At 39.5% G+C, this 16483-nt stretch overlaps 1 protein-coding gene across 1 annotated transcript; it reads right to left on the bottom strand.

Moving 5' to 3' along the window:
* Positions 1 to 154: 154 nt before the first annotated feature.
* On the bottom strand, positions 155 to 16221 carry emilin2a (elastin microfibril interfacer 2a). Its single transcript, XM_084120921.1, has 9 exons — positions 15784 to 16221; positions 15207 to 15332; positions 13399 to 13586; positions 8069 to 9967; positions 3066 to 3437; positions 2923 to 2976; positions 2772 to 2822; positions 1303 to 1440; positions 155 to 1121 (listed from the first exon to the last, which is right to left on the bottom strand). The coding sequence occupies exons 1-9, from the start codon at positions 15918 to 15920 to the stop codon at positions 793 to 795; spliced, it is 3294 nt and encodes a 1097-aa protein (XP_083977047.1). The 5' UTR covers positions 15921 to 16221; the 3' UTR covers positions 155 to 792.
* Positions 16222 to 16483: the final 262 nt, after the last annotated feature.

Here is a 16483-nt window from a genome sequence, read left to right as displayed (position 1 = left end):
TTTTTGAAGAAAAAAAAAACATTTTGTCTCACCCAAAGTACATTTTGTTACACTGTATTGCAGCTGTACATATATATTTTTTGATCATATTTTGAAAACAAAAACAAAAACCTTGTCCCATACCCTAAAAATAACATGCACAAGCCCTTCAATCTTGGTGTTTTATTTTTATTTAATTTTTTATAGATAAAAATATTTGCTGTAAAAGTGATATTCAAACTGAACTGTTTAACCATTTTTAAATGGATAAAAAAGTATGCATTTGTTAATTTAATGTTGAAAAAAAATATATATATAAACCTGCTTTTACATTTATAGATATTTTTTAAGATCACAATTTTACAATAAACTATATAGATTGTTGCAAATATACGGATTACTACTTAGAGCTAATGGTATGCTCAGTTTCTTTGGCAACACACTTGGTGCATTGCTGATTGATATTTTAACACCTCAAACACACTCCACCTTTAAAATTCTAAGTAACAAAACTCAATCTTGTGTTTCTGATAACCAAAACCAAAAACAAACTATTACACGTGTAGTCTTAAGGTGCGGTCACATTTACAGTTTTTCAGCAAATTTTCACAGGCCAAATCCAGTCATTTCAATAGGAATTCATGTGATTGGGAATTTGAAAGATTTCCCCGTTCAAATTGGTCACGCCAATTCGCCTCCTTGAAAATGTTGCAGAAATTTTGCTAATGAGACTACACCTTTACACATAAGGCAACATTCTGAATGGTTAAGTTTGTATTAAAAGTCACATTAGGAACCCTCTCAGTGACAGGGTTATCTCTTTGCCTGCGGGGAGTAGAGGAATATAGCGCTGAAGGTGGAGAGGATCTCTCTAGATTCTGAGATCGCTAGCTTCCCGGCGGTGCGGACCAAGGCCACGTTGTCACCTCGCCGGAGAGGGAGGATGAGGCTGAAGGACGCAGACCCCCCACACGCGCACTGATCTGGGGTCAGCCGCGGGTGGCCACTCCAGTAACCCGCTGTGTCCAACTTCTGCACGCTGCGATTGGACACCGAGAGCACAGCTTCTGCATGCTCGCCCTGCGGAGCTGTTAGAACTGCAGTCACCAAATAACGGCCGTCGATGGGAACCGCGAAGATCCCTGCAGGGGGGGAGGTGACACATCAGCGGCCAAATAGGATATAGGTTGTACACTGAAAGCCCATACGGGGAAACCTCTGGAAACTATCAAAAATGTCTTCTTGAAGTAAAACCAGTTAGGAAACACTCAACTTTCATCTGAACACGTTTATCTCAAATAGAGTTTGAGGGTTTCTGTTTACCTGTCTGAGGGTTATAGTGTCCTCCATCATTGACTAGCACCCTATTAAAGCGGATGATACCAAAGTCCCCTGAGAAAGTTTGCTGTGTAAGGCCAGCAGAGAAAGAAAATGGGTCCGTCAAGGAGTTCTGCTGTGACACTATTGGGAAGAAGAGACATGTTTCAGGTTAGACATTCAGATCTTGACAAATACATTTTGATCTTTACAAGCAGAGTCCAAAATTAACTTTGACATACCTGCCAATGGTGAGTCAGAGACATTTTTCACTGGCCATGAAACCAAAAAATTCAGTTTATATCTCATTTTATTATTTTTATACTATTATAGTATTTATTCATATTTTGAATTTGATATTGTACTTTTTTATTTTAATTTTGTGCTTTTGTCATTTTATTATATTTCTAAATATGTAGCTTTTATTTCACTAGATTTCAGATATAGTCATTAGTACTTCAGCTTAAACTTACTTCAGTCTGTATTTTATTTCAAATATATTTCAATTATGGAAGACACTATTGGAAGAGGTGTTAGTGAGGCCAGTAGGGGGCGCTCACCCTGTGGTCTGTGTGGGTCCTAATGCCCCAGTGTAGTGACGGGGACACTATACTGTCAAAGAGCAACGTCCTTCGGATGAGACGTAAAACCGAGGTCCTGACTCTCTGTGGTCATTAAAAATCCCAGGATGTCTTTCGAAAGAGTAGGGGTGTAACCCCGGCATCCTGGCCAAATTTGCCCAGTGGCCTCTGTCCATCATGGCCTCCTAATCATCCCCACATACTGATTGGCTTCATCACTCTGTCTCCTCTCCACCAGTAAGCTGGTGTGTGGTGGGCGTTCTGGCGCAATATGGCTGCCGTCGCATCATCCAAGTGGATGCTGCACATTGGTGGTGGTTGAGGAGATTCCCCCTTCTATGTAAAGCGCTTTGAGTGCCTAGAAAAGCGCTATATAAATGTAATGAATTATTATTATAATTATTATTAATTAACAAAACAATTGTTCATATTTTTAGTTATCAATAACAACACTGCCTTTGACTTAAATTTATTTTACTTAACTGACAAATTCATTGAGTTTTAAGAATAAATCAAATACACAAAGCATAAATCAATTTATTAAGGTCTATGCTATGAAAAACGTATTTAAGTAAAGTCGTTAGAAGGCACCCATATTAAGAGTTTTCTTGATGGTAAAGTATGTCATTGATTTGAATCATGCACATCACTTCCATCTGACTATCAGTTCCATTTTCCCATGTGTTATGTTGCAGTTCCTAATAAATAAAAGTTATCAGGCACTGACAAGGAATTTGCCAAAGCCCATTTTTTCTTGCAACTTGCACTTGGCAAGTGTTCATTTTAGACCCTGTTCACAAGTTACGAAATTGTAAATAGCTGGAATATTTCAAAATCCTTTTTTATTACAACATAATATGATATTAACTATTTGATTGTATTATAACTTGTTACCTGGAGTAGCAATGAGTCTTTGATATGCAGGGCTCCACGGGACATGGGCAACTGAAATGAGAATTAATACTCGTAATTATGTACATTTTTAGCAATTTTTTCACCTAAAATATGTTATAAAGAAAACACTGAAAAGAAAGAAAAAATATACCTGATGAATGAGGTTGTTTGGTATCATATGAGACAGGACTGACAGGAGCATAACCTATGGGAAGAGGAGGAAAAAACTATCTAATTTTGTGATGCTTCAAGCATGAGCTTCCAAACATTTCTATTATTAATTCTACTTCATACCTGGAGCACCAGCAAATCCTTTCACAGGTGTTTTTGAGTCCTCTGAGCTCTGATCCCGTCTGACCGTGACCCTGCGCACATACCCAGGTGGGCCAGCTTGCCCCGTGACCACCACTGGCTGGTGTACGGCAGGTTGGTGGGGTTGAACGGGGTGGATGGGATGCCTGGGGTTGCTGGGTGGCTGAAGTAAGTAGGGCTGGCGTGGGACGTATGGCTGGCGCACATGGGGTCGGCCAGTGGGGACTGGCACTGTTCTATGGGGTATGATCAAAGGGATGTGGATATGAGGAACATAAGGTCTCTTGGGTTGTGTTGGAGCTCTAGTGTCAGGGAGTGGGACAGACGCAGGTCTCGCTTGTCGAACAGGCAGTCCTGTGAGAAAAAATAAAATAGAGATTTAGGATAATAGACCCAATTGGCCATTAAATAAACAGGTCAATAACATACACTACCCATTAAGGGTCTGTCAATTTTTTTTAGATTATTACAATTTAAAATATATTTTTTATTAGAATAAATTTTATTTTTGAAAAAAATTGTGTCAACCATATGGGAAAAAAAAAAAAAAAACGTTTTGAAAAATATTTAAGACAGTTGCAAGAACACAAGAAATGTGCTCTTTGTATTCATGTATTCATTCATATGGTTTCGAAAAACGTAAAATTTGATGGCTGTTTGTGTGTGTGTGTTTGCGCGCGTTAATGAGGTTAACATGTTTTTTCTTCATTATGGACACTGGACAGATATACGACTCTTACATTTTTACTTTATACCCCCCTAAAATATCAATATCATTTTTTATTGAGTAATTTAAAACATCATTATAGAAGATGTATAAGTCAATCTACTATATGTGAACTGCATTTTGAATGTGTTTTTGTGAAATTAATCGATTAAAGGGAGATTTCACCCAAACATTTCACCATGTCTTCTTAAACCTGTATGACTTACTTTCTTCTGTGGAACACAAAATAAGATATTTTGAAGAATGCTGGTAAATAGTTTTGGTCACTACTGACTTCCATTGTATGAAGAGAGAGAGAAAAAAAACAGACATATCACAATATAGGCAAAATATCTTCTTTTGTGTTCCACAGAAAAAAAGTCATACAGTTTGGGAATGACATGAGGGTGAGTAAATGATGACAGAATTTTCATTTCTGAGTTAACTGTCCGTTTATTAGATAAACAGGACATCACTGACCCAAACACAAAATGTAGCCTAAGGTTATAGGAATGCCAGCTTGCCAGCCCTCTTTTTAAAAGAATCTATAAAGCATTTTAATGGCGTTGGACACAAATTGTAAAAGCTGTTAACCTTTGATTGTACTAATATTTCAGCCAAAGTACTTTTACCAATGCTTGTAAATAAAACACCACAGAGAGCTTTAAATGTTCAATTCAAGTGTTTTTGAACTTCACACTTTGGTTATAAAGGCTTTTGGTTATGCAGTGCTGTCAGTTTGGAGTCTAATGAGGGAGAAAATCTTCCAGTCCTCAAGATCTTGCACTTCTCTCACTCTTTTCCAAAACCTTGCATTTATTTCTTTAATCCCCTTTCACTGACAGTGGGTTACAAGCTTTTCTACAGCGATGTGAGAAAACAACTTTCCTGTCCTACCAGATGCTGCTGTCTAAATTGAGAAGTGTAATGCGTCATTCCTGACATTAGGGTCTATTTGGAGTCCGGATTCTATTGGCTGTAGTAGGAAGTGATTCAAAAGAGGGGCGGAGCTCGAGTCCCATGGGTTCACTTCAAAGCTAATCAACTCATACTGGCAAAATGGACACAGCTAAAATCCTGCGTCAGTGCCGTTTGTCTGCATTTAAGATGTTGCCCAAATATCGGATTTCACACAAACACATTCCCACCCACATACATTAAATCTCCCAAGGGATAATATGCATCTATCTGTGGGTTTCCCAGAAGCCTGTTTGGCAGTCTGAGCAAATAACAGACTCATCACACGCATAATGCCTCACGGCAGCAAGACAAACACATGCTTCAGTGTAAATCGTGGAGATGCTGATTTTAAATACTGGATGCAGGGACTCATAGCTGTGGGTTTAATGAGTCAAAAGCACTCAACTGAAATTAAGGATTCACCACCCTGTGATGTGGAGAGAATTACTTAAAAACATATTTAGATGATGAATGGAAGATCTGAATGGTCTTTCTGTTGACAGTTTTGGGTTTGGAAAGAAAAAAGCTCTTCAGGGTGTGGTGATTTTGTGCATGGATACATGAACACAAACACACAAAGTGAAACAACTAAGTGCCGGTTCATAGAGAATGTGTTTTGGCTGATATTAATCAGCAGTTGAACGGAAAAAAAAGCGCAAGGTCTAGAGATGCGTTTTTTAAAAGTTGAACAACTTTTAACTTGAGCGCCACGTTTTTAGAATGCCGTATCAAGCACAAGACGCTGTAAAAGACATGGAACGTGAGCGCAATGCTAAAAAACGTGCGTTTACATTGAAAAACAATGGAAAAGTAGCGCAGTGGAATGGAAAAACGCGTTCTGTGTGAACTGTACCCTGCTGTAATGGTCAGACCTTTTGGCCTGATCCAGTCAGAGAACTTCCACATTGGTTTATCTAGACCCAGAGGAACTTTAACCTTGGGCCAAATGGGAACACCTTCAAGTTTGGCACATAAAAGTCTGTTTATGGCTTCACACAATGTTACATGAAGTAAAACAAGAGTATAAACACATTAAGTGAGAGCAGGAAAGACTTTCCCTGACATCCTCTTGACACAGAGATATTAATCAGCAGGAAGAGAGAGAAAGGAACGAGGACACGGCTGATAAGAGTGTGGGGAGGAAGGGGACACTATTCAAAGTTCATATCCATTTTTGGGGGTATCAAGAGAATGCCAAACAACATCATTGCCTAACAAATGTTTCCACAGTACATGGAAAGGTTCAAAATGTATTCAAGAACTGAAATTAAGTCATTGTCTCCAAAGCAAACAGTGAAGAGTTTTCTGAACACGCCTGATTTGCGGCCAGAAAAATTAATCATCATTAGTTGAGGGTGTTTTCTATGCCTCTATCCCTCAAAAACATACCCAGGCTTAATTGATGCCCTGAACCATGAAGAAGAAACTAATGAAAAATCAATGAAGAGCCATTAGAGTAAATTACAAGAAACTGAGCTTGGTCGGTTTGTCACAGACACACAGCAGGATGGGCCATTCCAGTATTGTGCAATGTGCCTCTGCCATGATCAGCGGCCAAAGAGTTTGAGTAATGCTGAAGCTATTCAGGGGATAAGGGCTATTGTGTTTCTGACTTGAAAGTTTTAACTGTATCATGTCCCATAACTACGGATGGGAATCAAGAAAGATTCAATGGATTCCTTTTAACGATTCCAGATCCATTAATGAATCTTTTTAGAACTTGTATAATTTGGAAATAAAGAAATGGAATTGAATTGCCACATTATGAATTAATGTCAATAACAGATAAACGTATTGTTTTAAATTGAACCACAATACTAAACACACAATGTGATCTTACATATCTCAATGGGTTTTTTTTTCCACTGACAAAACTAAAGTGCATCTTTAACTACATGTTTTTAAGAATCACAGTTCAGCTGCATGTGTCTGATTCATTAAAAAGAACCGGCTCATAAGAGTCAATGTTTTGGCAGTCTACACTAGTTGCGCTCTGTGCTTTTGATTCGCTAAAAAGAACCAGCTCGTATGAGTTATATGTTTGGGAATTGAGCCACAGTGGTTGCACTGTCTCTTTCGCACTATAGATTCAGTAGCTTTGTTGCTGCGGTGCTGAATAAATAGTGAAGGAAACATCCGACCACAGCGGATTTAGCTTTTCAATTGGCTGCAACACTTTTTTTTAGGTTAAAGGACACATTTATTGTGTATTAACACTTCATAAGTGCCCTTACATTTATATATATACAGATCTTTGACAATGGGCCCATCAACACAGTCTGTCTGCTGTTTGGCCAGAGCACTAGGGAAAACGTCTTTTGTTTCTGCAAGAGACGGACCTCCACCCTTATCAGGAATGATGACATCACCCTTTAACGGGAATTTTAAGAGAATCTATGTTCTCTAGTGACATCACAGTCATCTCATAGCTGAACATCTGCAGAGGGGTGTGGGAATTCGTCACCTCCTGAGGCCCGTACGTTGACTTTGCAGCTTAATGAGTAACAGATCCTCCTGCAACTGAACTCGCTCGCCAGTACTAAATGTTATGGGCGGCGAAAGCTGGGCATGACTAAAAGATATTCGAAGACCACACAACTTCTCCACTCATAAAGACCACTGAACACTGAAGACCAATGTTTCTGTGACGCTAAATATAAACATACTTTGAGCTATGTACAGTATATTTACTGTGTTGTATATATATATATATATATATATTTTTTTTTTTTTTTTTTTTTTTTCATATATCAGTTAAAATGTACTGATCAAAGTAAAGTGAGTTAAACATTTCAGCAATTCAGTTAATAAATAATAAATCATTTATGCTTTCAGAAGACACGTAATGTTGTTAAAAAACGAAAACTATGATTGATCAAGTTACATAAAGATCACATACTAAGGATTTGTGAAAATAAAAAGCAAAAGGATCCATTCCAACATGCTTAACTGTTGTTTTGACATATTACAGGCACATACAAAGGCCACAGGAAACCTTTGCTGGCCCCCTGCCTCTCAACAGCTTGGGGGCAAACAGGTTATTGTATATGAATCCCCTTATTGGTTCAGTATGGAGAAAGGTTCCACTGCAAAACATAGCATGCCATAGACTCCACACTGTTAGATTAATGGAAATACCACATTTGGTACCCAATCCCAATAGATGACGCCACAAGAATTGATATTTACAAGTTGGAAGGCAAATACAAAGACTGACTTTCAAATGCTTCCGTTTCCATTTTCCAAAACTAACCTGTTAAAAAAATAAAAACGTGTTTCTCTGGCTTCCTCATTTTGCCTTTAACATCTGAAAGCTTACCTTGTTCTTTACTTGTATGGTCCTTAAGGATCTGCTTAGCCATTCCTGCTAGCTGGCTCTGAAAATTCAGAAGGGAGTTCTGAAGCGCTGTGATTTCTCCTGAATGACTGCCCAGAGTGCGGTTCATCTGTGCCACCTTCTCCAATTCTCCTGAAAAATCCTGGACATTGTTTGTTCCACCGTCAAACCTTCCACAGATCTTCTCCAGAGCCGTCACCCTGTCACCCACAGCCGACATACCCTCAGCTACTCCAGCTGTGTCTAACTTACACGCGCTCAACTCTGTGGCCACATGAGCGTTCAGTGCATCCACTTTGTCTTTTAGCTCCTCGATCTGGTTGTGGGTTGGTTTGCCAGTTTCTACCCGGAGAGAAGGACCGCTTACCTGTCCTGTCTGGCAACAAGTAGAGTTCAAAGTGTAAAGGTCTTGGCTAAATTTGCTAACTGTGTCTCCCAATCCCGTTATAGCTCCAGTCAAGCCATTAACGTTGTCAGTCAAAGCATTTAGTCTTTTGCTGGTGTCCTGCATATGTGCATTGATGAATTGTTTTTCAGGTGACATCCTGATAGTATCCTCTAATGCATGAATCTTTGCTACGTTGTTCACAAAATCAGAACGTAAAGCATTCAGATCATTTCTCAAGACCTTTAGAAGTTTATCCAAACCTTCTGGCTTTTGGGAATCAGTAGGTAGGTTGGTTTTGCAGTCGGTTGCGCATATCTGCCCAAATGCATTAAACTTGTCCTCCAACCCCTGTATAAGGTGCCTGTTAGCATTAACCTGAGTTTGCAGTGCATCATCAGAATCGCTGGACATCCCTGGGAAGGAGTTGTTGCTCATCTCGATCAACATGGAAGTGAACTGATCCTGCATAGCATTGAGTTTCTGGTCCAGAAGTTGACGTAGCATAGCTACTTCATCCATAATTTCCTTGGTAAGTTTTTCATCCACATAGAAGCAATAAGCCTCTGCGTTCCTTTCAGTGACGTTCATCCTGTCCTCCAGGTCCTCAATGCGTGAACCAAGGATGTCTTCCATCTTTAGCGAGGACAGATGCTCTAGCTCGTTGTCCACTCTGGCGTTCAGGACACGATGAGCCTCTGCCACTCGAACAACTTCCTTCCTCAAGTCGTAGTAGTCACTATCGTCTTTTCCAATGGCTGTTTGACGGTTTGCGCGCGTTACACCATCTGACATGGACAAATCCAATCTGAGCTCACGGATCTCCTTTCGAAGCTCAGCTTCCTTGTTGTGCACTAGATCTGTGAGGCTCAAATAGCTGCTTTCCTTTCCTTCTCCAGATGCTTTTTGAAGAAATTGAATCTTTTCATCACACGTATTTTTCAGCTTAGCCATCTCGTCTTCCATGTTTACAACAATCTCTTTCTTGAGCTTCTCAAATTTCTCATCAATATAAGTCTGTAGGATGTCTATATCTTGAGCAGCAGCACCTGTGACTGGTAAGCCTTGAGAGGTACTATCCATAAGCATTCGGATCTGCCCGTCATGCCCTGTCACTGTTCCCCTCAGTTCCTCAAGAGCTTCGTCTTTGCTTTTGAGAGCATCTGTCATATCGTTGAGCCTGGCCAACACCGTCTCGATTTCTCTTTCTCCATGAATGTGGCCTCTCATGGCCTGGTGGCCGTCTAAATGCACCGCACTCTCCTCCGTGCCTCCCGTTCTTGCGCTGTCAGGTGAAGTCCTGTCATTGAGGAGGGTAATGAGCATCTTGCTGGTGTCCTCCTGTAAGTCTGTCCGTAGGTTCTCAGCCATACCTGTCATGGCTGCTTGAAGATCCAGCACAGTCTGAGAGAGACGCTGCACTTCTTCCTCCAACATGCGTGTTTTGTCAGCTCCTCGTCTGATATCATATTGTCCGGTTTCTCGACGTTCTGGCCCTGTAGTAAACATAAAAAAAGAAGGCATTAACAGACAATAATAAATTAATATATATATATATATATATATAAAAATGTAACATAAATAGTTCATACAGCATTATTTTCAGCATTATTTTTTAGTAAATAGTGAAGTCATCTGTAAATATTTTTATTTTTTTCCATTGGTTTTCTCGAAGTGATAATCGCTTTATTCTCACATTATGAGAAGAAACCTAAAAAGCTTTATGACCTGCATATATTCACCTCTGACACATCACTTTGATATTGTAAAGTGCTTTTCACACTTGAAATAGTTAACCCTGGGTCATTCTAAACCCCGGGTAAACTGAATCCAGGGTTATCTCGCTTCACGTTTCACACTGCTCATAATTTACCCGGGGTTAACATTAATCCTGGGTATTCATAAATACACATTCATGGAAAAAATATATTAAGCGCAAGGGGCCCATAACGTAAGATACAAGGTAATGGAGCCTTTTATACATTTTCGTGTTTCTTTAGAAATAAACAATGGACAAACAGAGTCTTTAAACGCCTCAGATGTAAAGTTATTCGCTGTCAAAGTGATGCCAAAATGAATGGGAGTCAATGGAATGCTAACAGCAGGTGATGGCTTGTTAGCCAATGGATGCCCCCATAGAAGGTACGCTTTCCGGGTGCTGGATTACCCCCTTGCTCCGGAGTCGGTACGGATCCACTTTTGCGACATGACTGAAGGGCGGTGTCACAACGCGACAAAACCCCTCATTTGTACGTTGATGGGTGTTCCTCAAATTTACCGCTATGGCCGTGGTTTTGAGCCAGCGGGGAATGTTGTGTTTTTAAAACATTTGTTTGAAACCAACCCAACTTCTTCCCATCTGCTGAATTAACATTTTATTTTACACTGTGCAAACTCATAAAACCCACCAGGGACTCCAGCGACCTCTGCCACCCTCCTTCAGGCAGAATTACATTGCTCATTGTCCCTATAGGACAACAAAACTGGGTCGTATAGATTTGGAAATGCTGCAACCGCCACAATTAATTTCTCCTCCATTTTCGCTACTCGGAACTAAAGTTTCCTGAGCAATTTTGTAGTAGGATGTCTAGAACAAAGGACCCGCGAGAGACTTCCCCCAGTCTCCATGTGCTCTACTTCTATTGGATAGTCGCGTCGCGTTCAACGGACTCATTTCCATAAAGATGGGCATCGGCCAGATTTATGACGGGAGAGCATTTTTTCAAATGCAGCGCCACCTTCCCGGGATGCTTTGCGGGCGCGTTAAAGTCGCTTGACGTCACCAGAGCCCGTCTACGGAGAGCCTGCCCACTCCCTATTAAGTCCTATTGTACCGAATTTTGGTTGTAGTTCCACCAGAGTTCCACTGGAGGCGATCGCCCATGAGTGCAGAATGAATGGGAGTCTATGGGGCTAGACGGCTAAATGTGTCTCTTTCACCCGATTGCCGTTGAGAAATCTCAGATTTGATTGTAGGTTTTGCAAGTTCAACATGGGTTATAGGTCGAAAGTTGAATGAACGAGTACTTAAGTCCTTTTGATTTCTTACAGGTTGAGTTGTTGTTGCCCATAACACGTTAGCATTCTGCTAATGAACGCTGATTGGTCAGTGAAGGACTGATTACGACCAGAGATACCGCTTGATGGTATCGTGGCATCCGAAGCGGGACCAGAAACAAACATAACAAAAACTCTTCTAGCACGTGTATTTACCTGTGTCAGCTGTGTTGTCGATGCCTGGAGAGAAAAGAAAGTGCAGAGCGTGAAAGCACCAAGGTGACTGAAGGATTGCCGTAAAGCAGTATCTCTGGTCGTACGATGTGTATGACGTCATTGACACTTTAAAAGACTTTTTAAAGCAAATAAGTGACACCCAGCAATGTGTAAATTCTTTGCATCTCCTTTCGAATACAACATTCAAATTACTAGACAAAAAATTATATCCTGAGAAAAGTGGATTTTGATGTGTATAGCGCCATAGACCTCCATTCATTCTGCACTCGTCATGTGAGCGCCCTCATATGGAATCAGAGTGGAACTGCAACCAGTTCAGAAGCCGGAAGTGTACTGAGAAACTTCTCCCCTTATTAGACATTCTCTGACGTCACCCAGAATAAAGTGGAGTGCGGTGCAACAGAAGTGTCACACGGACAAGTGGATCCGTACAGACCCTCGTCCGAAGCAGACACATGCAACTTGACGCAAGTGACACAACCCATAGCAACGCGTTGTGGCAACGACACCGACCTCAAATTGACAGAAACGTGAAAATAAACGTGAATTTAGGCTACTTTAGTTTTGTACACATTGTCATGTTAATTATTATCAAATGCATTTTGTTTTATTGACCACAATATTATCATTGATATTTGTTTGAGAAGGGCACTTTTGATTAATTTTGAAAAAGGGCAGGGGCTCGAGCACCCAAAGCCCCGGTGCTAACCCAGCTCCGGAGCAGGGTTTCATAACCCCGGGTAAAAAGCGGTGCTAACCCCGATTCTAAATTAAGTGTGAAACGTTCCTTTACTCTGGGTTAAAAGCGGTGTGAAAAGCCTTTAAATGTGGTCTGATGTTGCATGATCACAAAACAGCTTGTACATTCTGATTTAGATGATTGTTTGCTCTTTTTTCTATTGCTGATTTGACACACACATTTGTTTGGTGAAGTTCAAAAGAGACTCACTTATGATAAAGAATTCATTCAGTCGTGTTTGACAATCAAACAATTTGTATATAGGCTAATGTATAAGGAAAAAATTGCCTCAACCAATGCTGTAAACTATAGGGAACCCCAGTTGGTAGCCTATTTTAAAATAATATTAAGGGTTCAAATTAACCAATTTGTATAGGCTACTTGCATTTAAATTATACATAAGGACGTTTTTTATAATAATAACGTTATAACCATTGAATGGCATGTTATGTTTCCACTACTTTTTTGAAAAACTATCATAAAAATGGGTTTATTCAAACATACAATAAATACAGAAGAATATGTTAAGTAAGAATACAATGAATAAGCAATATAGTGCATATATTTTGCAAAATGTTCCTCTCTAGAGCTTTTTCTAGACTAGCTGACTAACAAGTTTATGGTAATTAAATGGCTTTTCTGAGGTTAGCATTACCTGAAATTGTTTACACGCTGTTTTATTGAAGTCCTTTCATGGTTGAAACACTGATGGAGCATTTACATGTGAAATGAAATGGATTTCGGTAAGTTGTACTGTATCTTTCGACATACCTTCTGATGTTCGAATCGTTCATGATTATTTTGTGCTGTAACTTAAGTAAAGTGAAAGAGAGATGATCCATTCAAAACAAGCGTAACAAAACCAGTCCAATTGCTATTTAAAACCCGCCCAATCACGGCCAAAATGTGCCCAATCCAAATTTTCCAAATTCCATACTTTTTCAAACAACGTACTTTGTGCAGGTCGAGTTTGTCCATGCTGTGGCTGTTGTGGGTATGATTGTGGATATTCTGTCTGTCTGTTTGGAGAGCCTTTCACTTCTCTGCAGTCTGGGCCCTGGTATCCCGGGCAGCACCTCCATTCTAACTCAGTCACAGTCTTGTATGCTATCTTGTAAGTCGGCCGAAACTGAGTACGGTATCTGAAGAAGAAAAAAAAATCCCAAAACAAACATGATTAGAATGACTTGAAATTACATGGAAAAAAAAAACCCCGCACAATTAAAAAACCTTGACTCCACAATCTCATTTTAAAAAATGACTTGATCAAACCATCTTTTACAAGGCTTAAGCTACTTATTGCTATTACTTTGTTTGAACCGTGAGTAATGGACCATGAAGCATTGCCCCTATTACAGGATGAAAGCAAAGGTAAAGGCAAGCATTAACTTGCGCAGACGGAGGGATTAATAAGAAGAGTCTTCTGGCCTAGTCTGTTCAGCTTCACTTAATGATGTTGATCTTGTTACTTCTGATGGATAATGCTGCAATTAGAAGTGCCATCATTCTAGTTCTTATGCCACAGCAAGTTGAGCCAAACAATTAAAATCACAGTTGCTTCAGATGACAGCAAAAGAGCCCTTGGTGAAATGCTTCTATAGTGCAAAAGTGAGTATTCAGACAAAGCCACATATGACAGCCTTGAATTCCTTACATGACCTCAAATGTGACCTCAATTTTTTATATTAAAGATAATGAAATCAACATTAATCACTGAAGTGTAATCTGTATTAAATAGGCTACTCAAAAGCTGCCTTAAATATAGCTTTGATTGCCTGTATGTCAAAATTCCATTGTAATTATTTAAACTTAGTGTAGTTTAATGCATACTGTAATACCTTGCGGTCTCCACATATTCAGTTAATCAAATACTTGTCTGACCCAAAGGGCTTTTAAAGCAAACAACAGCTTGCATGATTTCTTGTGACAGTAGTGGTGCAGCACTCAGTTCATGAATACTGTGTGTAACATTTTCTGAAAAAGCATCACAATTCTGTCATAACAATTATAGACTATGACTTTCAATTGAATAAGTGAATGTCTTTAATGTACCCTAATATAAATGTTTACTACATATTAAGCAACACTGACCACTTGTCAGTGCTATATATAACAAAAAGTTATATATAGCAGCACTACATATTATTTATATAAAGCCAACAAACTGTGAACAGCTTGTGTACATCTTGGACCTCACTCTTGTTGACATAGAATCTAATCTCAAACACAAAAAACACCAGTTTGCTCCAAGAGTGCTGACATTTATTGAGCACTGAGACATTTTAATGATTGTATCACTCCGCTTTTGTTACGTCATTCCAGACTAGAGTATGTGAGCTGTGTGGAAAAGCGTTTTTTCCCAAAATCGGAGCATGTGTTTTCTGACAAAAAAAAAAAAAAAAAAACGTGTTCTGGAAAATCCAGAGTTATTACAGGCCGTACGGGGCGTGGAAATCTCTGTCACTCCGTTCCACTCACATACACTGCTCCAGAACAGAACGCATGCGTTTGCGCTGCAAATATTTTACCATGGCTAAGTAAGTTATTGAATATTAACAATTTTATATTTCTTGTTTGTAAAAGCAAAATTTACACTCACAATTAGTTATTGTCGTCCATAGAAACTCCTGTGTATGTTTAACTGGGGTTAGCATGAATCATGGATTTGCTGTAGTTAGTAGTGTCTTTGAGTCCATAAGGAGCATGAGAACTACCTAACATCAATACTTCCACATGCCCCTCCCGGTCTCTCGAGTACTTACATCATTTGTGGCTCACAGTCAGGCTGATGCTCGGGACACAGCGCGCGTTCAGGTTCAACGTGACTTTCCACGCTGCCTTGAACTGCGCAGCTTATGTTCTTTTGGACAATAAAGGCGCACCAGTTTCTGTACAAGAAACAGATACAAAAAGAGAGACCAGAATAAGCATAATTTGAGATGGTTATTTTTGTTGTTTGAGAGCAAAAACAAACTCGTGTATTTTTTCATTTCCTAATTGTATTAGTCCCGAATGTGAAAAAATGGTGTTAAAGTGAAAATGATCTTCTTTCGAAATGAAAGCAAATGTTTTTAACACCCTGAAAAAAAAAGAAAGAAAAAAAAAAAACCTTGAAATGAACACTGAGAAGAGGAATGTTCAATAAATCGATTGACCTCTTACTTATAACCTGTTGTTTCAGCGATTAAACACAACCAAATAATAGCATTAAACGTCACTCCAGGAGATTGCTGTGAGTTAAATAATTTGTAAATCATGAGATACAGAGAACAAATAGCCTAAACACATTCTCATTGACGATCCGCTGTTAACATTAGTATCATTTATTGAGCAACTTACTTATTTCTGTGCCTGTGAACGGCTCCTGAATATGCGTTGCCCTGGAACAGACTTGAGGGATATCCATGAGTGAGAGGAAAGCTTATGATAAATAAAACTGTTAACTGTACACTAGGGAAAGTTGGCTGGTAAGTCATTGTCTAAAATCTAAACAGTCCAAAACCTGCGCAGTGTCAGCGCGAGAAAAGTTGAGCAGCGTTTCAGGCTCTGGAGACCAGAGAATAAAGAGAGCGCGTTCAACTTACTGCTAAGTTTGACAAAGTTGGAGGAAGTCAGAAAAATTGAAGGTGGACTCTAGTCTGCAGGGGTTCAGCCAGCCGCCTATCTGAAAGAAGAAGGGGGTGGTGGATGGATGGGGGTAGGGGAAGTCATCGGAAAAAACAAAAACAATAGCGCCCCTGCATACCCCACCAAGCGTGTTTTAAATGAACACGGGTTGAGAGCTCAATCGAAAACATCTGGCTTTATCTCTGTTACAGGAAACTATTATTTGGTGATCGTGTAAACGCAAACCTTCCCAAAAACAGTGAATAAAAAAGAGAAATGCTTCGATTTGTTGTAAAAACATTTGACACTTTTAACCCCATTGCTATTTGTGCTTATCAGATCATATTCTTGCCTGTATTGGGTATAGAAACAAACGTCTTGGCTTCAAATGCTGATCAGGTCATTTTAAAGCAATAAATAAGCATGGATGGAT

This window comes from Abramis brama, assembly GCF_963993115.1.
Source record: "Abramis brama genome assembly, chromosome: 7".
Classification (NCBI taxonomy): Eukaryota; Metazoa; Chordata; class Actinopteri; order Cypriniformes; family Leuciscidae; genus Abramis; species Abramis brama.
The sequence above is the reverse complement of the archived record's forward strand: the minus strand, read 5'-3'. Positions and strand labels throughout refer to the sequence as shown.